Source organism: Balaenoptera acutorostrata, chromosome 3, assembly GCF_949987535.1.
Source record: "Balaenoptera acutorostrata chromosome 3, mBalAcu1.1, whole genome shotgun sequence".
NCBI lineage: Eukaryota > Metazoa > Chordata > Mammalia > Artiodactyla > Balaenopteridae > Balaenoptera > Balaenoptera acutorostrata.
Window position 1 is genome coordinate 167,241,447 of NC_080066.1, and position 25,251 is coordinate 167,266,697.

Here is a 25,251-nt window from a genome sequence, read left to right on the forward strand (position 1 = left end):
GCCACACAGACTTGGCAGCGTGCTCTCCAGGGCTGGGACGTCGGGGCGTGTAGGATTAGTTGGGCTGTTATGGTCATGCCGCCAGATGTTGTGGGAAGGCTTTATAAAATTAAGAGCAAACCTATAATCCGTGTGGTTTTGTAGGTTGAGGCCTTGGTCCATAATCCTCTTAGTCGCTTCAGGAATACTGGGAGTAAATAGTCTACAGTGGAGGATCATTATTGGTATTTATCAATAATATTTGCAGATGACAGTTCAGTTACCTTGCTGGTGTCTTTGTGATGATTTTCTGAGAACAGGGCTTTTCTCCTGCAGTTGCTGAGCTTGATTTCAGAGTTACATACAGAGCTTTAGGCACCTCAGGGCTCGTTTTGCCTCTGGTCCACGTGGCTGAGCACCTTCACAGGTGATTCTGAAAGTGATTCCCAGGACTGCCCGTGGTCCGTGGGGCCCGTGAGGTCATGGCCATGGCGTTTTATAGGAAGGGGGGCCGGGGCATCTGGCATGTGGCCTGGGCGCTGAGTGAGAAGCAGCCCTGCTCGTGGGTAGCGCTGTTACGGGACGTGGTTCGAGGGGCCCGCGCTCTGGGCGCATTAGGAAGGGCAGGGGCGAGGACTGGGGGTGCAGCTCTGTCAATGCAGAGCTCATTCTGAGATGTTCTTCTTGGAAAGCTGACTGCATTTTGATGTTAACTTGGAAAAGGAGGTGAAGCTTGACTGAAGTCCTTCAGTGTCCCGGGAAAATAGGACCTTAACAGGAAGGAATGAGGCTGGGAAGAGAGGGCCTCAGCCTCCCCCCGCGGGGAGGTCAGTGATGTGGGAAAAGGCGCTGCCCTGCGTTCTGGGCTCAGGGAGTCCTCTTCCTGCCGGAACTTAGTAGTTTATTATGCTCTGGAGCAACAGCTCTTAATGGAGGTGGTTTTGTCCCATCAGGGGCCGCTTGGCAATATCTGGAGACTGGTTGTCACAACTTGGGGGAGGAGTCCTGCTGACATCTAGTGGGTAGAGACCAGAGATGTTGCTGAACTTCCTGTAACACACAGGACAGCCCCACAACAAAGAATTAACCTGCCCCTGATGCCAGTAGGGCTGAGGTTGAGAAGCCATGGGCTACGGTTCCAGCAAAATCTTCCCATCCTCACCGCTGTCTGCCGGGGAGGACTCAGGGCTCTCACCACAGCCAAAGGAGGGTCCCAGAGTGAAGGTCTGTTTGAGAGAAGCCTGCGTGGCTACAGCCAGGAGACTGAGGCCAGGCCACCAGCGGTGTGTTTTGCTCATCAGAGTTTGGGTCCCTTAAATGGCAAATGAGGAGGGCCAACCAGGAGATCTCTGAGACCCTTTCCAGCTCTCACATCCCGAGATTCTAGAACTGACCCTCTATCCTCATAACCTGAGCAGGATTCGAATAATTTGCGGAAAAAAATTTGATGAGACGCTATTTTCTTAGTCTTTCTTACCAGTTTTTACTTGCTTTTTTGTTTGTTTCTGAAAAGGTAAAAATTGTGTAATAAGTACATATTTAAAGTGTCTCCTCTTTTTAATAAAGAAGAACTGTGCTGATAAACATGAGAATGTTTGTTTTATTTCGAGGAGAAATGATTTTAATATATTTGAAACATTTCTGCTCAGTGATGAAAATTCCACGTGTGATCACTTACAGCAGACAGATACGTGCGTTTTAAGTGTCTCTCCTGGGATACACCCCGGCTGCGGGGACCTCCCCAGACATGTCTGGCTCTGAGAGGAGTCAGGGAGTGTGCAAGGGCCTGTGATTCCAGGGTGTCTGGGTGTCCCCAGCTGATGCAGCAGACGTGAAGTCATCCTGGATAGCTGTCTCAACTCCCACCGCCCGACACACACACACGCTCAAACACACAGTATCCTGGGAGCTCTTGATTTTCTCTATCAGCGAATGGCTAATGTGCACACGGTGGCAAAAGCTGTTCCTCCATTTGAATTAGAGGAATAGTCTTCCTCCTTCTCCTGGAAATCTTTCCTGTTAGTTTGCCAGATGTGCCACAATCAGTGCCGCGGGCGGGGCGGCTTGAACAACAGAGATTTATTTTCTCACCATTCTGGAGGCTGGAAGTCTGAGATCAAGGTATTGGCAGGGTTGGTGTCTCCTGAGGCCTCTCTCCTTGGCTTGTAGATGGTTGTCTTCTCCCTGTGTCTTCACATGGTCATCCTTCTGTGCGTGTCTGTGTCCAAATTTCCTCTTCTTACAAGGATACCAGTCGTATATTGGATTAGCACCCACCCTGATGACCTCATTTTAGCTTAACTGCCTCTTTGAAGACCCTGTCTCCAAATACAGTCACATTCTGAGATACTAGGGGTTTGGACATCAACATGTGAATTTGTGGGGTTAGGGTCACAATTCAGCGCAGCTCACTTATGGAGATGTATAGTGTACCTGTAGATGTATAGGTTCTGTCTGGGACCAAACTTTACAGATCGTGATGAGATTTACACCTCTGCAAAAATACTACAGTGACCTATTACCCTACTACCTAGACTCCGTAATTGTTACCTGTTATATTTGCTTCATCTTTATGTATAGATTATATGACCCAATTAGAAGAAAGTTGTAGGCATCAAAACGTCAGCATGAATCTCTTAGGAATAAAGATGTTCTCCTGGGTAACCACAACACTATCTGTGTTTTTCGCTTTGCAATTAGCCCGTACTCTATGGGGAGATAATTTGGCACTGTGTGTGTATCCATTGATGATCCTTGACTGAATTCTTTCACTGGGGAGTTGCAAAATGGTGATTTTTCTAATTCTATCATTAGTTGGCATTAAAGTTCCAAAAAGGAACTGTAATGACCGATGTGTAGAAAAAGGGATTGGTGTAACAGTCACCTCTAATGGTAGCAAAATAAATTTCTTTCTGTGAATATTGCTATGGCCTCATAGGTTTTTATTTAAATCAATGCTTTATAATCAATTGCAGATTTTTTTATACATCTTTATTGGAGTATAATAATTGCTTTACAGTGTTGTGTTAGTTTCTGCTGTACAACAAAGTGAATCAGCTATATGCATACATATATCCCCATATCCCCTCCCTCTTGAGCCTCCTTCCCACCCTCCCTATCCCACCCCTCTAGGTGGTCACAAAGCACCGAGCTGAGCTCCCTGTGCTATGCAGCAGCTTCCCACTAGCTATCTGTTTTACATGTGGTAGTGTATATATGTCAGTGCTACTGTCTCACCACGTCCCAGCCTCCCCTTCCCCGGCTGTGTCCTCAGGTCCGTTCTCAACGTCTGCATCTTTATTCCTGCCCTACCACTAGGTTCATCAGTACCATTTTTCTAGATTCCATACATATGCATTAGCATACGGTATTTGTTTTTCTCCTTCTGACTTACTTCACTCTGTATGACAGACTCTAGGTCCATCCACCTCACTACAAATAACTCGGTTTTGTTCCTTTTTATGGCTGAGTAATATTCCATTGTATATATGTGCCACATCTTCTTTATCCATATGTCTGTCGATGGACATTTAGGTTGTTTCCATATCCTGGCTATTGTAAATAGTGCTGCAATGAACATTGTGGTACATGACTCTTTTTGAATTATGGTTTTCTCAGGGTATATGCCCAGTAGTGGGATTGCTGGGTCATATGGTAGTTCTATTTTTAGTTTTTTGAGGAACCTCCATACTGTTCTCCACATTGGTGTATCAATTTACATTCCCACCAACGGTGCAGGAGGGTTCCCTTTTCTCCACACCCTCTCTAGCATTTATTGTGTCTAGATTTTTTGATGATGGCCATTCTCACCCGTGTGAGGTGATACCTCATTGTGGTTTTGATTTGCATTTCTCTAATGATTAACAATGTTGAGCATCTTTTCATACGTTTGTTGGCCATCTGTATGTCATCTTTGGAGAAATGTCTATTTAGGTCTTCCACCCATTTTTGGATTGGGTTGTTCGTGGTTTTTTTTTTTTGATATTGATCTGCATGAGCTGCTTGTATATTTTGGAGATTAATCCACTCTATGACATAAATCACAGCAAGATCATTTTTGACCCACCTCCTAGAGTAATGGGTATAAGAACAAAACTAAACAAACGGGACCTAATGAAACGTAAAAGCTTTTGCACAGCCAAGGAAACCATAAACAAGACGAAGAGACAACCCTCAGAATGGGAGAAAATATTTGCAAGCGAAGCAACAGATGTTGTTTTGATGCTCAAATTATCCCAAACTTGGCCAGTAGGGCCTTTCAAGCTGCTTTTTTCTGTCTTTTGAACAAGCCTCTTTTAGTCTTTGAGTACTACCTTGCTTTCTTGCACGGAAATGCCTTAGGCTCCTCTTATACTTTCCATTTCCAGGCATGGGATCATCCATTTCTCCAAAAAAGCTCCGATTCCATTTAGTGGAGAATGGTATTTAGAAACCGAATCTGTATGCTAGGGGTGTTCACTACGGCTGGGGTGTTGTTATTTTCAGTGGCAGAACTAAGGAAAAATAGAATCATGCGTTTATTGATAGTTGCAAATCACTTTAAACATTAGTGGGTTTAAGTCTTTGATTTTGTATTCATAGCTTTTTGCTTGGCTCCTAATACTGTTAATGCTGTTAACACATGCACTTTTTGCTGAACTCTACGAGATATATAAAATAGTTTCAAAATCATATGGTCTGTTACTGTTAATAATGTAATTCTGATGGAAACATAGTATTTCTTTGCAGTTCATTTTGTCCTTAATATACATTCCACTAGAATGCACAGCCAGTATTGAATTCAAAAGTCACGTGAACGAACTCTTTTCCTTGTCAGGTTATATTGCCAACTTGATCCTCTAGTTAGGTTATTTCGTTTGCTTTTTAAATTTTGTTTTAAAATTATGGTTTGTTCTTTTTTTTTTTAAATCAACTTTACTGAGGCAAAATTTAATAAATTCATAATAAAATGCACCGATTGAAAGTATTTTGACTAATATGGGTACGCCTGTGTAACCAGCTGTTATGGTGGAGATCAGAACTTTTTCATCAGCATGAAATGCTTCCTTCTCCTTTGAGTCAGTTTCCTCTCCCTCTACCCAGACCCTTGGGCACCCACTGTTGTACTTTCTTTTTCAGTAGATTAGTTTTACTTTTTCTAGAATTTCATATTAATGAAATCATAAATTGTATATTTTATTTCTGGCTTCTCTTACTCAGCATGTTTTTGAGAATCACAAATGTTGTGTGTATCAGTAATACATTCCTTTTTATTGCTGAGTAGTATTCCATTTTATGGAGATACAGAATTTATTTATCTAGTCACCAGCTGATGGATTTGGGATTGTTTGCAGTTTTTAGGAATTATGAATAAAGCTGCTCTGAACATTCTTGTACAAGTCTGTGTGTGGATAGGTGCATTCATTTCAGTTGGGTAAATATCTAGGACTGGGTTTGCTGGGTCCCACGTAAATGTATGTTTAATTTTATAAGAAAATGCTAAACTGTTTTCCAAAGCAGTTGTGCTGGTTTACATTCCGCCCAACAATTTGTGAGTATTTCAGTAGCTTCGCATCCTGACCGCATTTAGTATTGTCAGTGTTCTTTTTTTTTTTTTTATAAATTTTATTTATTTATGTATATATGTGTGTATGTATGTATTGGCTGCGTTGGGTCTTCCTTGCTGCGCGCGGGCTTTCTCTAGTTGCGGCAAGCGGGGGCTACTCTTCGTTGTGGTGCGCGGGCTTCTCGTTGCAGTGGCTTATTTTGTTGCGGAGCATGCGCTCTAGGCATGCAGGCTTCAGTAGTTGTGGCGCTCGGGCTCAGTAGTTGTGGCTCGTGGGCTCTAGAGCACAGGCTCAGTAGTTGTGGCTCACGGGCTTAGTTGCTCCGTGGCATGTGGGATCTTCCCGGACCAGGGCTCGAATCCGTGTCTCCTGCATTGGCAGGCGGATTCTTAACCACTGCGCCATCAGGGAAGCCCAGTGTTCTTAATTTTAGCAATTCCCATGGGCATATTGTCATATCTTACCATTTTAATTTGCATTGTTCTCCTTTTGATTGAACTTCTATTTTGAATAGTAAAGTATTTCTTAGTTCCAACATTAGAATTCTATGGAAAAGTATATTTAGTGAAGTCTCAAACTTATTTTTTCTCAATCCTACTGTGGAAGGTGTGGCTTAAACGATTGGAGAATCTGTTGAGCACTTGTATCTGTGTTGGCACTGGGTCTTGAGTAGAAATGGAAATAGACCCTACCTTCAGAGAGTTTACATATTAGTGAGGGGACATAGGCATTGATCACACAGCCTCACAAATAAATGTAAGATCGTAACTTTGCTATGTGCTTTGTAGGACAGATATAAGGAGAGGGCTAAGGCTGTGGTGTCTGGATTTCATCATGGTTTCCCAAGAAAAAGACGTTTACACGCTCCCTCCCTTAATACCTGTTGCAAAATTTCTAACCTGCTGTGACTCTGGGATCTGTAGCAACAGGTTCAACCCTTGGAAAATAACCAACACCCCACTATCGGAACCCAGGTCTGTGGAAGAACCATGATAAGCCTTCACTTAACTATTTGGTTTTAGATGAAGTTGTATGGGCTTGTTCCTTACAGAGTCCTGGTTGAGACAGACTTTCAGTGTTTTTACAAAAAATACATTGCTAACACCTGGTTTACATGTAATTTCTTAAAAGCCCTTTTTAGTTTTGTTTTTAACATTGTAGATACTGGCACTGGATTTGAACCATTTCTCAGCCATTAAAGAATGTCAGTGTTATGTTATCAATGGTTGTTTTTTTTTCCATTAGTAGGTTTGTCAGATATCCCCACCCAACCCAACCCCATCCCAAAACAGCTCATAGTTTTTAGATTTGAAACTTTGGTTTATGTTTTGATTTCCTGTAGGTCACCCTGACCTAGTATAGAACACCAGGGGTCTTCAGGGTGAGGTTGACTGTTAGGTCTTAAATTCTTAGAAATTTTGATTTTATGTTATTGTTGTTATAATCATTGAATTCATACCATAGAGCTATTATCTACTCTATAAAAGGTTTTAGATAAGATGTAGTTTCAATCTGCTGTTCTAAAACTGGAACTTCCCAGCAAATGCTGTCCTATTTGCAATTTTTACACATGGTTAAAGTGACTCTGAAACATAGTAGAAATCATTGATGATGCACTTGTAAAGGAATTCTACAGAGAATATTTTTAGGAAACAACATACTTTTCTAATCCTGTAATTGAGATTTCATGTTTGAAAGCTTACTTCACTTTTTAAGAAGATGAATTCTGCTCTTTCAAGGTACCCAGTAGAGTAAATTATGATGGAAGTATTGGTGGCATTTTTTCCCCCCTGCCTGATCGCTCTCCTCTCTGACTTGCAGAAATTGCAAGGGAATTAGTATGCACATATTGTGGCACGTAGATTCCAAGAGTGAAATTCTAGAGTGATCAGTTTGGTTTTTATTTTTGCCAGTCACTGCCCCGGCAGGAGACAGATGGCACACTCAAGCTGAAGTAACCAAGGAGTGTTTAATAACAGACTAGCTGGCAGCAGTGGGCAGGGATAGAAGAAGCCAGCAAGGGTGGTGCACTACCCCCGGAGGACGGGGGGGTGGCTGGCTACACCGGGGAACTTTCCTCACCTCTGGGTCCAGGGGCGAAGGAAGGGAGCAAGAGCTGGAACCTGGGGGAGAAAGTAGCTGAGGTTGTGGACCCTCAGTAGGGGCAGGGCCTTTGGCCGCGGGACGCAGCTCACTTCTTGGAGAGAGCCAGGAGTATAAATACCCTGCCCTCATTCTCCTCCCACCCTAACTCCTCTCACCGGTACCTCCCATTGGAGGACCCAGACTGGAGGTCAGTGGGCCCGGGAGACTGTCCATGTGTCTACACATGACAGCCTCCGAGGGTTGTAAGCAGAGCAGAGGAGGGTAGAGTGGCCTGCGGGGCGGAGGGAGTCTATCCAGCACACTGGTAAGATATAGAATGGGGGGGGACTAAGAACCTTTGCGTTGGTCCTCACGTGCGCTGAATATCTAGTGCATGCGTGTGCTTAGCCCCGGCAGAGGCCAGAGAGGAATGGGGCTCCCGGTGGTCGGGTGGATCACAATGGGAGGTTTGTAAAAAATATCTAAAGGTCTTTCCTTAATTTAAAATACCTAAACAGGGACTTACCTGGCGGTCCAGTGGTTAAGACTCTGCACTTCCACTGCAGGGGGTGCGGGTTGAATCCCTAGTTGGGGAACTCAGATCCTGCATGCCACAGGTGTGGCCAAAAGTAAAACAACAACAAACCACACTAAACAGAACCCCCAACTCTTTTCAGCTAAGTTGTAATAGTCTTCGTTTTCAAGTGTTTGATACTTACTTTCCCATCACTGGAGGATGGTACAAAATCTGGGGAGATCTCTCCCAAAGGAGAGCTTCCCTTCCTCCAGGGCTACCTTTGGGGATGCAGAAGACAGAGCTGGCCTTTTGAGCAGGACGCATCCCCACAAGCTCTTCTTGTGTGTATGGAGAGTCTCTCTGAGCTGGGACTCCTGGGACCCACCGCACAGGTTCACCACAGCTTAAATGCTCAGAGCACGCTTTCCATTCAAGAGCTCCTGCAAGCTGTAAGTTGTCCTCAGGGCTGCCACATGGGGGAAGGAAGTGCTGCTGGAATAGATGCTGTCTTTTGTTGTTTTTGTTTTGGGGAACAGCTGCATCGTTGAAACACCCGAAGTACAACATTTCTTTCTGTTGTCTTAAAAGATTGATAACAATGCCTTATAGATGCACTTATAAGTACTCATTATGTACTTATAAGGACATAACTTATCAGAAATGTAAACCACTTCCTCCCTGTGGTGTGTGGACCCCACAGGCCGTATAGACCTTACCCCAGCAGTTGAGTGTAATTTAAGGCTGTGTTTATGTTGCCAAACAAATCCAGTGTAGATGATTCCAGCAGAAGGATGTTGGAGTTTAGCTTTTTCTCACCCATTTTTGAACATGTCCATCAAACCAAAGCCCTTTCTCTCCTGATTCCCTTGGAGAATTTCTTTAAAGTAGCACACGATTTTAAGAATCTCCTTCCTGCCAGGTGAATTCAGAGACGTGGGGTCCCACCTGGAGTGGAGAGGATGTAAAAAACATTGGGACAAACATACACAAGTTGCCCCAGTTTGTGGGATTCTGTTTATCTTGGTACAGCCCTTTCTGTAGATTGTTGGAACCCTCTGAACGCTAAAGATTTGAAAACACTTCCAGGAGGCTGGATTTTCTCAGGGAAGCAACATGATTTGGTGGAAAGATGGGGGCAACTCAGAAGACTCTGCTGGCTCTGCTTCTTGCTGATTAGGATCTAGGGAAGCCCCTATCTTTTCGGAGCCTGTTTTTCTTGGCTATAAACAACCTGAATCTTCTCAGATTCCTTCATCGAGTTGTTTAGGGCCACCTGAGATATTTGATTGCCCTTCGAAATTTGCTTTACAAACAGAAAGGTGATGTTTTGTCTGCAGAGGGTCATGTGCCAGCAATGCAAATATAAAGTCATCAAAATAACAATAGTAACTTTTTGACTGTTTTTCATCTGACATGAATGATTAAAGAAAATGTGCGTGTGAATGAGTGTATGTGTATCAGAAGGCATTTGTATGCACACTCCCATTTAAGAACGCACATCACTTCGTACAGTAGATCATCCCCAAATTATTCATGATTTGACTCGGAAATGTGTGATAGGTTTTCTTGCATCTGGCTACCTACCTACTAATGTTGGTCACAGGACTCTTATTTTGGTGGTGCATGCATGGGTTCCTGCACCACCAAAATAAGTTCCTGCACCACCACCCGACATGCACGGGTTCCTGAGTCAAACTTAGGCAAGTTAGTTAACTTGTTTGAACCTTAACTTCCTTATCGGTAGGGCCATCCTACTACCCACCTTCTAGGTTTGTTGGGCGAATTAAACGAAATAATGCACATGAAATGCTAGGTTGGTGCCTGGCACGTGGTCAGTTCTTGGTCAGTGTTCACGGTCATTGCCGTTACTACCACCGCTACTCACGTGTGTGTAGCCTGAGTTCCGAGTTGGTCTGACATTTAGGCCAGGTGACTCAGCAAGATCCTGAGTGAGTTAAAACTTCTTGTGTATAAAATTTCCATGGATAATCAAGGGCTGGCTGTTTTGGGAAACCTTAATTAATCATTGTGGCATGGTCTGAGTGCAGTTAGTAGGGATCCCCGGGTGTCCCTGGGCAACGCACCTAGCGTCCCTGTTTCTCCCCTCCCACGTGGGGGGATCAGATGCCGGCCGCAGGAGTCCTTCCTGAGATCCAGTTCAGGACTGAGGAAACGGTGGTCAGAGAGGACTTTTACACCGTGAGATGAAACGCGCTCTGTAGTAAGCCGGAGATACCCACCCCCGCCCAGGCATTGTAATCAGGTAACTCAGAACCCTTGGCAGACTTTCTCCGAAGGTCCTGTGCTTGGCTATCAGGTCGCCTTGTGTAATTGTCAGTTATTAGGTACACTCATGAGCTTCTGGTTGACTCTCTAGAGGGCTGTTCTCTGTGTTCTGCCCCTCAGGTTGCAGTGAGTTCTCAGGTGAGCTGAGAAGCATCCAGAAGCAGGTGTGCTGTCCCAGGTTGCTTCTGTGGCCCTGTATGAATCTTCTAGGTCACTGTGCTTGTGGCCCAGGTGAATCCCCAGAGTGACCAGTGCTCAGTTTTGACACTGGCCTTTCCGGGTGACACATATCACATTATCACCCAAATCAGCAGTTTGTGGGAGAGACATGCAGTTACTGAGGTATCTGCCCTTTTGCAGGACCTCCCAGGAACACAGTTTGTGAGGATGATATGATGATGAGGTAAAGGTAGTAATTTGCTTTTTAAATACAGTTGACCCTTGAACAACAGGGGTTTGAACTGCTCGGGTCTACTTTTGTGCAGGTTTTTTTCAGTAAATATAGTGGAAAAAATTTTGGAGATTTGTGACCATTTGAAAAAACTTGCAGGCGAACTGTGTAGCCTAGGGATATCGAAAAAAATGAAGAAACATACAAAATATGTGTTAATTGTGTATGTTATTGGTAAGGCTTCTGGTCAACAGTAGGCTCTTAGTAGTTGAGTTTTGGGGGAGTCAAGAGTTATACAAAGATTTTTGACTGTGCGTGGGGGCCTGGGGGTCCTTGCCCCCCCCAACCCCTGCATTGTTCAAGGGTCAGTCGTACTCAGAAATGGGCCTCAGGGAGACTCAGTGTGAGGCCAAGAGAGGATATTTAGACACCAGGAAGCTCAGGCCTCACCAAGGTTTTCATGTGGTTCCTAGGGTCCAGGTCGGCGAGTCTTTTTGGGGGGCTCTGTTCACTTATATTTTTCTTCATCATTAATTGCAGGATCAGATCATCCTCTGACTCTGTCTCCCCTCCCCTCTCTGCCTAGCGCTCTATCAGGCATGTGTTCCTTTGGCGTTCTGGACCAGCCACCTCTTACCTGCAATTGTCCTGGATACCCTCTCCCTGTCCCGCAACAAATTCGGCCACTCCCTTTGCTCCCAGGGCCCCGTGGATTCTGTCAGACTAGCACCCCCAGTAATATCAAAGGAATCTTACAGGGTCCTTTGATCATTATTGCTTCCCCCACCTGGGTCAGGGATGGTTTCAGATGTATCCTCGTAGCGGATGCTACAACATCAGGGGCCCAGGCTGTGCTCGGATACCATTTGTTGAAAGTGTCTCCTTTGCTGTTGGGATGCTTGTGCTAGAAATTAGAGGCACTGTAAAGGTAATTTCTCCCTCAAAGCGGGCCGAGTTGCTTATAGCAAAATACTGTGGCGAGAAGCTGGATTCCCAGCCTAGGAACTGCCAGCAAAGACCCCATGGGGACGGACCATCAGGGAGAGTGGGTGACTCGTTGGTCCCATGGCCAGTGGTCTACGCTTTAAAAAACCAACCAACCAACCAACCAACCACCAACCCAGCATGCGTGTTCTACTGAGAGGGTCTTTCTGATTATTTAAAAAAAAATAAAAGGCCGTAATCGTTAAGCTCCAGCCCAGTAGACACACAGCCTGTAACTGTAACTCTTACCTGGCCAGGCACATTTAACAACTCTTAGTTATGGAAATAAGGTGATCAAATTATATGTGCCAATTAGATAAGATCATATTGGAACATTTAAAAATAGATGAGTAACTATGGACAACCAGAAGATAAAGTGGCACTAGTGGGCCAGTTGTAATCCAACCACGGGTGTCTCTGTCAGACCCACGTGGGCCTTTGTCACCCTCCATAAAATGCTATTGCGGTAATTCTCATTTGCCGCATTTGAATCACTTTTTAAAAAGTAGAGGTACCAGAAGGAGTGTAAGTTCGGTCCAGAGCTGGAGCTGGCTGTCATCTTCTCACCTCTCCATAGTGTGTTTATAAAAATCCTTTCCTGGGTCTTGAACTTTTAAAATAACTGAGTTCTTATTTCTGTCAATGTATCGAATGGTGAGTTTTACCTCCCCTCCTATCTACTAGCTTTAAGTCAGTTTGCTTTTTAAATTGGAAAAAAAAAAGGCCTGAAAAAGACAAGTTAATATACGTCTTTTATTCTCCCATGTAGCCTCTTTGCAATTTGCTTATGCAGTTCTAACTTTAAGGTTGTAGATGTGATGCAAACAACTGTTATTTATAAATTTTAAAACGGAATATATCCACATTCCAAACAACTTTATCACGTACCATCCTGTTTTATATATTTATATATAACCTGTTTTATATCCGGTGACAAATAAAACCTTGTAAATTTGCTCATCTTTGTTTCTGTAATAAAGTTATTAGCAGTTAAGTGGTCATGTAGAATTTATTTATCTATCCATATATCCTCTGTGTATGTGTATGAGAGAGAGAGAGAGAGAGAGAGAGAGGGAGGACTGTTTGCCACAATATCTTGATTTCATTTGAGTAGTAATTTCACTCTTTGAAGTGGCTTAGCACGGCTGGTATTACAAGTATATAAAACCACCAGCTTTTTATATTTCCTGTGTGTTTTGGGAGTGTATGAAGTTTTTGTAAACTTCTCTGTGTCTGTATTTCTTCTCAGCTTGCCTAGGCTAATACTGTGAGGTTTCAGAAAGGGAAGAATAGTTGACTCTTATTTGCTAAAGGGCCCCAAAGGACAGATTGGTGAAACTAATTGGGAGAATCCCAAGATTTAGTTGGATAAAAGCAGTGATTTTAAAGACGCCAATTCTTTGACTTTCTGACTTGGAGTATCAGGGTGCGTGTGTGCGTGCCTGTGTGTGTGTGTGTGTTCCCTTTTCTTTATTAGAACTTACCAGCGTAGAGTTTGACAGTATTTTTTTTTTAATTTTTATTTTATTTTATCTATTTTATTTTTGCTTGTGTTGGGTCTTCGTTTCTGTGCGAGGGCTTTCTCTAGTTGCGGCGAGCGGGGGCCACTCTTCATCGCGGTGCGCGGGCCTCTCACTATCGCGGCCTCTCTTGTTGCGGAGCACAGGCTCCAGACGCGCAGGCTCAGTAGCTGTGGATCGCTGGCCCAGTTGCTCCGCGGCATGTGGGATCTTCCCAGACCAGGGCTCGAACCCGTGTCCCCTGCATTAGCAGGCAGATTCTCAACCACTGCGCCACCAGGGAAGCCCAAGTTTGACAGTATTTTTAAGTAAATGTCTTTTAGGTGTTTTGGTGATCATTTTATTATTGATTGTTGTTAGTGCACTAGCTCTTGACTGCCTGTGGTAGTTGGAAAACAGTAGTCTAGAGAGTACCAAAAATAACTAATTTCAACCCAAACAAACACTTGCTGGCTTTGCCAGCCTCCATGAGTTGATGTGCTTCAGTTTCCCTCCCTTTGGCCTCTCCTAACCCCCGGTGGAAATTAGAGTGATGGGAGGGGTGGAGGTCAGCATCACAGTGAGTGAGAGAGGAGAGATTCCTGTAGAGCAAGAGCCATTGGTTGTAAACTCCAATCAACTGGTGTCCTTCTGCCATTCCCACCCCGACCCAGCTTCACCTGCCAGGTTTGTCCTAGAGATCAATTTGGTTTTAGGCAGATCTTGGGGCTATTTTGGTTTTATTTAGGTGTTAATGCAAGGAAATGATTGACTTTTCCTGCACGGATTAAACACACACACAATCTGTCCAGCTTCTCCACTGGAGGTGAAGCATTTTCCTCGTGCCTAAAAAGTTCCTTCCCCACCTGTGCCACCTGCATTCCCTCGTCCCCATCTCCATGGATGCTTGGTGAAGGGAGGGAGGCTTTCAGAGACAGCCGAGGCACGCTTGTGAAAAGCCTCATTATAGAGCTCATGTGTCTGAATATTGTACAAGTGACACGTTGATCTTGATTTCCATCTTCCTAGTTTTTAGAATACATTTGTAAAATAATAGCAAGATGATTGCGGGATTGGAGGAGATTTGTGTATCTGATATTCAGAAGATGCAATGTTAGTGAGTTCGAAATAGTCAGAGGCTGTGAATCTCAAGGGCTCTGTGTCCAGCTCCCGATGCCCACAAGCTGGGCTGGTCCTCCAGGCGGTGGGGCTGCCCTCCCCGCCTGCAGGGCCACTCCCCGGAATGAAGCTAGACTGAGGCCCACCAGGCCAGGGTCTTGAGAGAGGGATTCCTGTCTGGACCAGGTATGTAATTTCTCTCTTCCATTCCTCCTTCTGCTTTTGGAAAACAAACAAGCAAAAAAACTATTTAGAAAGCAAAGTGGGACATTTAAAACACTGCAAACAATTTGGGAAATCCAAGTGTCTGATGTGATTTCTTTTTAAAAATATCTTTCTTCTGGAGTAGTTGTCTATTTTGTTATGATGTATCTAGAAAAAAATTATTTGTGATCAGTTTTGTTCTTTTTCCCTCTCTCTTCCTCTGTTTCATGTATTTGGCTGATTTTTCAGATCCTTTTCTTTTCTTTACTTTCTTTTCTCTTTTTTTTGGCTGTACCCACTTGCGGGATCTTAGTTCCCTGACCAGGGATCGAACCCATGCCCCCTGCATTGGAAGTGTGGATTCCTAACCACTGGACCGCGAGGGAATTCCCCAGATCCTTTTCTTAACAGTTTTAAAATTTAAAAATCCTCCTTGATGTTTTTAGATTATAAATTATAGAATTTTAGGACAAAAAGGGCCTTTAGGAATCACTCACTTGCTAAGCATCTTGTTGTGGTATGACGTTACTGGCACTTGTTAGAATAACTTTTCTCTGTTTTATTTGTTTTTTCCAGTTTCACCCAACTTCTCCTGTGACTTCCTTTGACAGGAAGTAGAATTAAATTGAGTGTCTTTTTCACGCTGGGTATGGTGTTAGGCACATTCTATATGTTATCACCTTTAAGCCCAACAAGACTGGGAGAAGCCTGTTTTACCTCTAGTATGTAGGTGAAGAAACTGGCAGTCAGAGAGGACAAGAGGTTTATTCCTGGTAACACCACAGTAGGGTAGTGGTGTAGACAAGATCCACACAGGCAGATCCCTTTGTTGCTTGGGAGCCATGTGCGGGGTTGCATTCTGGAATTCTCCCTGGGAAGCCCTGACATTGCCTCTTGCCCCCTCACTGGTCAGAGTCAGTGAGGAGTGTTTGCCTCTCACCCACTGCCTGTCACTGTTGACAGTCCCAGGGGCATGAACCTCAGAAAGCCAGACTCTGTCCTGGGGCTTTGATGGGAAAGTAAGAGGAGGGATGGGGAGAGCACGGTCTCCAAGGGGCTGCAGTTTCTAGCGGGGGCAGCCTGGGGTAGGGGGGTAGCTGGGCATTGGGTGGGTCCGTAGGAGGAGCTGGCCTGACAGAATATGTGTGTGTGTGTGTGTGTTGTGTGCTTGTGTGTGTGTATGTGCACAAGTGCGAGGTTTCAGCACCTTTCTCCCCCGCAAGACTCATCCTTTCCCTCCTCTGCCAACCTACACTGCACTGGCTGGCTTGTGCAGTCCTTTATAGTTGTGTATTTTTTGTCTTCCTCTGGAGGTTCTGCACCCTAAAAAATGGACCCTGCCTTGCGTCATGGTTACAGGTGTTGTTAAATGGCCTGCTTCAAAATGAGGCACAACAGCGTTATTCCCTAAGTCAGCTGTCTCCCCACCCTGCGCCAGGGCAGCGTGGAGGGTAGGGCCTCTCCACTCAGGAGGTGGCAGGTTTAAGGTCTGAAGGGTAGGGACCTCCCTTGGGAAGTACTGGGTTGCCACGGGGTCCTGGCACCCAGGGGCCTCGATGCACAAAGAAGCGGCTGAAAGCAAGGCGCGTCCTCAGAGTCTCGTATCCCTCCTGGCATCACTCCAGTGCCCACGTCTTTGCTTTGTTCTGTTTTGATCCTTTCATTTCTACCTTAGTACGTCTGATATAAAATGCTTCCTTCGGACCAAGGAAAGTACCATCAGACAGTGGAAAACAAATAGCCATGTGTGATTTTTTTATTTTTAAGATGAAATTTGCATTATTTCACAATTTGGCAAGTATTCCCCCTCACAGGGCAGGGCCTGCATGTTTTGGAGCTTGATGTCAAGGAAAGCTGGCTATTTAATATTTTACCATCATGATCAGGAGAGCAATGTTTGTGGAGCTTTTATTATGTGCCACGCGTAGGATTATCTCATTTAATCCTTGCAACAGTCCTGTGAATCAGGTATTATTATATCACTCCCATTTTATAGATGAGGAAGTTGAAGCTCAGAGGAGTTAAGTAACTTGCCCAAAGCGCCCAGAACAGAAAAATGGCAGTGTTGGGAAGCTAGGAAGGGGATGGGGAATTGAAGGTACGTGTATACTAAGTAATCTGTAGTAACACATTCTCAAAGCATAGAGTTAGGAGCCCGTGGGATGATTTAGTCTGACCACCTAATTTATAGATGAGAAACTGAGACCCAGAGAGGGAAGGTGGGCTGGACATACACATTGACTTTCAGAAGCAGTGGTGTTAGGTGCAGCCCAACAAATACTAATACGTGTACTCATCACTGATGGGCATACTTACTCCAGTGAGTGTCCGTACCTCTTCCCTCCCGCATCCCCGCAGATGGGCCCCTTTCCTGCCTTGGAGCACTTGACTTAGATCATCATTGGCATCCCCTCCTCAATCCCACAGGACCCAGCCCAACTCTCTTAGCGCCTGAAGACTCCCCTTACCTGGTTTTAGGTTCCCAAACTACAGGAGCTCTGAGTCTGAACCCTGGGTTCAAGTGCAGAAGCTGTAGAGAGGGACCAGCCAACGGTGGCCTGTGTTTTTGTAAATAAAATATCATGGAAGCACAGCCGTGTCTGTTCATTTACATCTGTGGTTGCTTTTGTTCTGCAGTGGCAGAGGTGAATAGTTGCAACAGGGACCGTGTGGCCTACAAAGACTAAAAAAAATTTTTTTTTTTTGGCTGCGTCGTGTGGCTTGTGGGATCTTAGTTCCCCGACCAGGAATTGAACCCGTGCCCCCTGCTGTGGAAGTGCCAACTCCTAACCACCGGACCGCCAGGGAATTCCCAACAAAGACGAAAATATTTACTCTGATCCTTTAAGAAAATGTTTACCAGTGCCTGCTGTAGAAGAATCAGTTAAACCTCTAAAGCCAGACCACCTCAGATCTACCTTTCTGTGTTCGTAAGCTTTTGCTACAAAGTTTGGGGTCAGTGAGGGGACAGCAGAGGGAAGGGAGTGGCATATGTCCAGCAAGTTCCTTCAAGTACCTTAATCAGTAGCTCTTAATACAAAGACTCAAAGGTTGTATGTTCACCTGAGCACTGGATTTCCCCCCGTCTCCCTATCTTTGACCTAGTTACTCAAATCAAACCATTATTCTTCTCTTTTCTTTACCTGCCACTTCTAATCCATCGCCAGGTCCCATTGCTTCTCCAGATTACATCGCGAAGCTGCCGTCCCTTCTACGTCACTGCTGCCACCTGGTCACTTCGGGCCTGGGCTGTGGCATCAGCTCTTCACAGATCCCGGCAGGTCCTCTTCCGCTCCCAACCCTTTTATTTTTCACACAGCAGCAAGTTCCTGTCTTCCAACTCACCACTCTCTTTATTTCCTTCACAGCAGGCAGTACAGTCTGTCATGATCTTGCTTATTTATTTCTTGACTGACTTACCGTCTTCTTCCCCCTCCAGAATCCAAGCTTCAAGAGAGCAGTTGCCTTATTGTATTGTTTTGTATTCACTAATGTACCCCCATGGTGCCTGGCATGCAGTGGGTACCATATGGGTGAGGGAATGGAAGAGGGTGGGTGGTGTTGGAAACATCCGTGGAAATGGCATATCAGAAACATCAAAAGGGATTGTTTGGAACTGACGTGTACACACTGCTATATTTAAAATGGATAACAAACAAGGACCTAGTGTAGGCACAGGGAACTTTGCTCAATATTATGTAACAACCTAAATGGAAAAAGAATTTGAAAAAGAATAGATACATGTATATGTAGAACTGAATCACTTTGCCTACACCTGAAACTAACGCAGCATTGTTAATCATTATACTCCAGTACAAAATGAAGAGTTAAAGAAAGGGGGGGGGGCATTGTTTCAGAGTCACCACAAACATGTATCCGGCTCCCTGCTCCATTTTGCCACGAGTCCTGCCTCATTAATCCCCCTCCCCAAGCATGGTCCCTCCCCTGCGAATTGGGGGTCACACTGAGGGAGTCCTCCGTTACAGCTGGGAAAGGGCTTTATCCCTCGGAAGTGACGAGAAGGAAGAAAATGGAAACCATTGCTCTAGAACAGTGTTTACCACCCTTTTGGGACCCAGATCCCCAGTAAGAAGTGTATGTTACTTTGTGATCCACTGTACGCCAACACGCAGGTGTACTCACACACACATTTCACAAAATATTACTTTAGTACAGATGCTTTCTAAGCTGTTCTCTTTGGTTCTAGTCTGTTCCATGAAGGCAGTGCTGGTTGTGACCCATTACATTGACTGCATGCCCCATTAATGTATCATGGCCCACATTCTGTAAACAATGTTTTAAAATACGGTTTATCCTCAAGGACAACCTAGTAAAGAGACCCGCAGTGAAGGCCCGATGTTCGGCAGACTGACCAGTGCTACCTTGCGGGTCTGCAGAGCTCTGGGAACAGGGAGAAATTCATGGGCTGCCAGGGATGCCCCTGGATCCAGACCTCTCAGGGAAAAACAAGTTATCCTTAGAAGTTAGATTTAAGATTTAATTTAGTTGTTATTCTTATCTCTCTCTTTCTTTAAAACCCTTCTCACTAATCAGTTCTTCCTACAATATAGGTTCTCCTGGTCTCTTTTTCCTGCTATGTACTGATGTTTTTATTGCTAACAAGGAATTGTCTATTATTCTCCAGGTGCTTTTTAATTAAAACAACAACAACTTGGCTTCATCCGTATGTTTTTACTCCTTTTTCCTTTTCACATTAGTTTTCTCAAACTCTGTGTGTGTGTGTGCGCACGCGCCCGTGTTCATGTAAGAAAGATCTTCCTTCACCTCTCCCTTCCTACACAGACATGTTTTTGTCTTAAATATATATATGTATAAATATAGAAAATATGTATATTTATATATTTTATAAAAATATTTTACCTATATAAATATATATATTTTTCAAAGATGAAAATGTGTCTATGAATAGAAATCTTTCTTCCCTTATTAGTTTGAATTCCCTAACATTTAATGGTGCATGATCCTCACAGTTATTATGGTTAAAAAAAAGAAATCCATATTCTTTAGATGAGATGCAGATAATTCTAGAAGCTCTGACCCTCAAACTTATTACACGACTCTAATCAAATTACACCCTTTTCTCCCCTGTTATGGGCGTTACATGTAATTTTTCCTGGCCGAATAAACTTGAGCATTCTCTACTCCACATAGTTCCATTTCAAAAGTTTTCAAGTCAACCTTTTTACTATTCTGAACTGTTGCACGAGACCAAGGAGAATGCTTGCAAATAAGATGCGGTGCCAGCCTCTTTCATGCTCCTTCCAGGCTCTGCCTAGAGCTCCCCACTGGAAAATCACTGGAGGGATTTGAGGGATCTACAGTGTCCCCATAGGTGTGGCCTGAAGATGCTTTTTTGGCTTATTTTTTTCTCTCTGGAAATTCTGAGTGTGAGATACTGAAATTAGTGTTTGGTCTGTGAAAATCTATCACAGTCCAGACCACGCTCACCGTAAAATGCAGAACTGATCAAGGTAGGAACCGTGATGATCCCAAGCTCAGGCACATGCCTGCAGTGAACAGATACTGTGAACGTGTGCTGACCAAGTTTGGAATTAAACCTTAGCTTGGTGATCATTTTGCGAAGACCCGGGCAAAGGAACACTCCTAGTAGGGAAGTCAGAATTGGCTTCCTGAGCAAGGGAGAAGTAACATGGAGTGAGGGGTTCATAGAAGGGTGATGGGGGGGTGGGGTGGAAATAAAGTGGGGCGTCTTAGAAAGTAGGAAAGCTCTCCAGAGCGCACTTGCTGAGCCGGGACCAATGGCACTCCAGTAGATTATTTCTTAGTCCTCACGTGGAAGGTCCGCTTGCTGAGGCCCCACCCACTGCCTCTGTTGGAATTTGGCGATTCTTTCATGATGGGAAAATCAGACACGGAAAACATGGTACAGCCAGCTTTGCCTTCTTTCTTCTGTCCAAAAGGAGCTGTTCGCGATCCCCTCCGCCCTCCGCCATTTATCGGATGCCTGTACGTTCTCCACTGTTCTAGGTGTTTTCTCTCATGCTGGACCGCACACCCGTCTCTAAGGGGGTCTTTATTTTGCCGCTGAGGAAGCCTGGACTTTCTACGGGACCCTGATTTGCCCAAGGCCACGCAGGAAACATCTGTCTGGCTTTAGAAGTCCCGTTCTTACTATAGCTCGGCCTGCCTCTTGTACCTGGATCACTTACCTTGTGATCCTCCCTGCACCCCAATCCTGCGGGGTCTTCCCCTTTTTCTTTTGGTAAATAGTGTAGTATAATAAACAAGATGCTAAGGATTAGGAGAAACCGCCTTCTTGGCTTATTGTTATCTCCCTTCATTTGTTTGTCATATTTTTATTCCCTGTAAGATTAAATGGCCCCACCCTGAAAGCCACCTTGATGGAAACAGAAGCCCCGTGTGGTTCCCAGAACCAGGGTAATCTCATTGCAGAAACGTTTGGGTTGCACGTGGGCCCTGGCCCTCCAGCTAGCTAGTTGGGAGCCTCGTGTTCAAGGGGGTTAGAAAGGGAGTCCCCCTGGCACAGGGCTCGACAGGGAGCCTTTGATGGACTCAGGCCAGGACCCCTGCTGCCGAGGAGATGACTGGCTTTTGCGGTTTGCTTTATGTTATCCAGATTTGGTAGTTACTGGTCTTCCCCCACGCCTCTCAGCATCTTGGCTTTTGCTTTCTTCTAAAAAGTGTGCTGCACAGCTTTTCTCCAAAGGACAGAATGGAAGGTCCAGGGCTGATCATTGGTGGCCTGCCTGCTTTACCCGGAAAGTGTCATTAGTCCCCCTTCCGGGCTTGAAAATGTACGCATGGAAGGAAAGACCACGTAAGGGCGTTGAATTTTCCAAAGTTGAAATCTTTCATTTCTTTAAACATCCGGGTGGTTAAACTGGGAGCTTTGGTGTTTAGCCCAGGCAGGTTGGCCTGACGGGGACTGTGTTTGGGGGTCAGGCCTGCACTTGGGGGGCGGGTGGGGGGAGCAGTGGGGGAGGGGGAGCAGAGGCTCCAGCCCCGGCCCTTGGCTTTGAGCAATTCCCTGTGCTGAGTGCACGGTGGTGTTGATAGTAAAGAATTTTAAGGGGTTCTGTGAATAAGTTTGTAAGTAAACTATCTGGTAAGCTGATGACTGAAATACAAATTTTTAAAACTTTAAAGATTTTAGGAATAATTTATTTTTAGTTCTCCTTCTAAGGGATTTTCTTGGACTTTGCCCCCCGCATAATAGTTAAATGATTTTCTTGTTTGCTTTCTAAATCTTCCTGTAGTATAATAGTTGTGAAAATTAGAGAGTCGCTGGCTGGAAGCATGGGGTGGGTGTGGGTTTATATAATTTGACTTTTTTTCTCTCCAAATCAGTAAATGTTTACAAATGACCTTATCAAACAGCTTGGGTACATTCGGTCACTTGAAAGCGAGCAGTCAGAACTGACTGCCCATCAGCCTGCCGCCAGATCCAGCGGGCCTCAGGGGCAGGTCTTACAATTTGTTTTATAAAATGCTGCGTGCCCAGAACGAAAGCGTCCAACTGAAAGTGGGCCTCCGAGCAAGTCTCCCTCTTTCCATGGAACCAGTTTGATAAAATTTGTATTTTAAAGTTTCTGACCTCTGAAGATTCAGGTCTGGAGCAAAATCCAGAATGGAGGATATCAAAAAATAAGTACTGGATTCTGGCTAAGGTTTACCACTGCTGCCTGAGTTCTTTTGTTTCTTGGGGAAGGTCATTACAGAATTCCATTTGAAGCTTAAATGTCATTCTTTTGTTAAGCAGGAAAAAACAAGTGGATTACTTTTCTGTTTTTGTAAAGTGGCACCGATGTAATATGGTTTGAAAGCATAACCCTCGAATTTTTAAAGCAGAGACAGAGTTTTGAGGGTGTCTCTGCCCTCTTTTTCTCTCAACCCTTGATAACTGACAAATTTAAAACTCACTTTTTAAAGGGAATACCTATGTTTTTCAAAGTTGACACTGAAAAATAATAAGGGAACTGAGGGTTTTGGTCAGTAGGGTATGAAAATTACAATATTATTGTAGCAACATCCCCTGGAAATAACATATTCATTTTGTTAAACTTAATGTGAATACACAGAAGCACATTGCCTGGTGTCCTGTTGTCAGAGGACAATAGTACAGTAGTTAAGGCTGGCAGACAGTTAACAAAGAAGTGAGAGGCTTTTCAAAATAAGTAACTATGATGAGAGTTATACGTCTACTTACTGCACAGTAGGTACTGTCTCTATATTAATCACTTTTGTATTTTATTGTTCTTTGCAGAGTATCGGGAAAGGGTCATTGTGGTGCATAGACCCAGAGTATAGACAAAATCTAATTCAGGCTTTGAAAAAGACACCTTATCACCCACACTCGAATGTGTTCAATACACCTCCCGCCTCTCCTCAGGCATATCAAAGGTAAGCCATTCAGACTTTTTTTGTTTTGGGGTTTGTTTTGTTTGTTGTCTACTGAAGTTGCATTATTTTGGCAGAGACAGGCACTGAAACTAATTTAATAGGCTGTATGATTTTAAAAATAACTGTAGATAAATGAGAAAGAAGTTAAGTATTCTTGGAGGCATATCCAATTGTTTTTTTCTGCAAACCTTACCGCTTCTGCTGCTTGGGACGAATGTGTCTCCTTCCAGAAGGCTTCGTGGTGGGTGAAATAATGTCTTCCTGGGTAGAAACATTTACAAAGGAAAGTTGACAGCTTTAACATCTCAGAGTGTGGCCGTTTGCAGGGATGAGAGTCCAGGAATGAGTCAGGTAAGCGATTCCAACTTCCCATCCTCCAAGCCAGAGTGTCTCCAGGTGTTTCACTGAAGGATGCACAGAGTTGTTGCCATTCCCCGTCTCCATGTAGACGGTGCTCCAGAGTGATCGTTTTGTTGTGGTTACTTGGTGTTTGCCTCTTCAAGGAAAACAACAAAGAACGGTAGAGACTAGGATTGCCCCTCACACGCCCATTTGTTTTGAGACAGTGAGGTCACGGGTGCCATTTTTACAGAGATAGAATTGGAGGGGAGGATATGTAACCTGTCACTTAAAAAAAAATAGGTTACTGTTAGAGTCTAAAAAAATAGCCATATAAAACAGAACCAATTTTTAAAATTGATTTTCTCTTGCATAGTGTTTTGGTTTGAAATCTATCCCTCAACTCTACAAAAAAAATTTTTTTTTCTTTAATGCACAGAAATGTTTCTATTGTCACCACTCAGTTAAGAGAATGATCCTTGGACTACAAGTTTATGTCAATGAGGAAAGGCGTGTGAATTCATAGATGTCGGTAGTTTCACAGTCTGTGTCGTTGCAGATTCTTTCCCTAGTCTGGTGTTTGTTCTGCAGAAGGGAGCACAAAGTGAGCCTCTGAAACAGCATTAATGAAGTTCTTGTGCATCTCAGTTGAGAAGCATTCCATCACAGGCCTTAGACAATCAGTCTTCAGCAAGAGACGGGGAGGAACAGCTGGGCTCTCTGAGAAGACTGCTGTATGTCTGCCTTCGCTAGGCGATTAGCGTGATGGTAGCCATAGCAACTGCAGCATCTCCATAGTAACACGTAGCCGAGACAGGTGCAGTTGCATCACAAGGCTGTTTGTTGCCTGGCAAAAGGACAGGCCATTAGTACTTAGATATGGGCTGTTGCCTTAGAAACAAATAACCCTACATAGCAACTACAGTTGGTTTGAAAGATTTGGGGGCAAAAAAGGTTGTAGCAGCTTTTGTCTATGTTCATAAAAATCAGTGGAAGCATACTTTATTGGAAATGACAACTTGAGGTCATATAGCTGTAGGAGATAAAATGGGATTTTCCAAAGCAGCCCAGCCAGCACTGTAGAAATGTCCAGAAGGGCAGAGCCATATGCTTGGTTTTCTCCTTGTGGCCGTAACCACTCCTGAAATGGGAGAAAACTGGGTTTGGAGTGGAGACTTACTGATATACAGGGTTGATGGGGGAGGGGATGACCCTCATTATTGGAATAATTCCCAGATTCTCATGTTCCTTTGTCATTCTGCTCCCCTCACCCTCCACACCCCACAGAAAACCCTTCACTCTCCTCCCAGTTTGTACCTCGGAAGTATTTCGTATCCATTTGCTTCTAAGAAGTTAAGAACATAAGTGTTATTCACTGGGTCGTATCACTGGTTCATTTAGACCAGTATTTTGTTGCCAAACGCGACCCCAAGGGAAACACAGTAATTATTTAATAATTTGAAGGATTATAGTAGAGCTCTAGAGGTTGCAAGAGGAATGCATACTCCGGCGAGAGGCTTTCTGAGCTGGCCTAAGCCTAATGACTTCATTTGATTTGTTAATATCGGAATAAAAATGCAGATGAACTGGAACTTTTGTAATGAAAATAATTTCCAGACGAAAACTTCAGATCTCAGTCTGTCACATCCAGTTCCTCTTCTCCCAGGTGACTGAGGGGAAAAAAAAAGTTTCTGCCTCTACCCATGCGGGAGCTCAGATTTCACCTCGGTAAAGGTTACTGGATGTGGAGTGAGAAGACAGACCAGATTTTAGCCTGCCTCTTCCATGTCTTAACTCTAAGAACAAGTCACTTTCTCTTTCCCGGGGACTATAGTTCCTTCATCTGAAAGCTTAGAGTTTGCTTCAGTATCCTCTAGTGTGTAAAATTGTACTAAGGGT

The 25,251-nt window shown here is 44.2% G+C and overlaps 1 protein-coding gene across 25 annotated transcripts in view; it reads left to right on the plus strand.

The window, feature by feature from the left end:
- Positions 1–25,251, plus strand: part of LOC130707493 (forkhead box protein N3-like) — a 336,087-nt gene that overhangs the window by 199,241 nt on the left and 111,595 nt on the right. For all 25 annotated transcript variants that reach the window (XM_057542186.1, XM_057542190.1, XM_057542176.1 and 22 more), the window contains one exon: positions 22,877–23,013. In XM_057542186.1, coding sequence (XP_057398169.1) covers positions 22,877–23,013 — 137 coding nt within the window. The remainder of the gene's footprint in view (positions 1–22,876; positions 23,014–25,251) is intronic.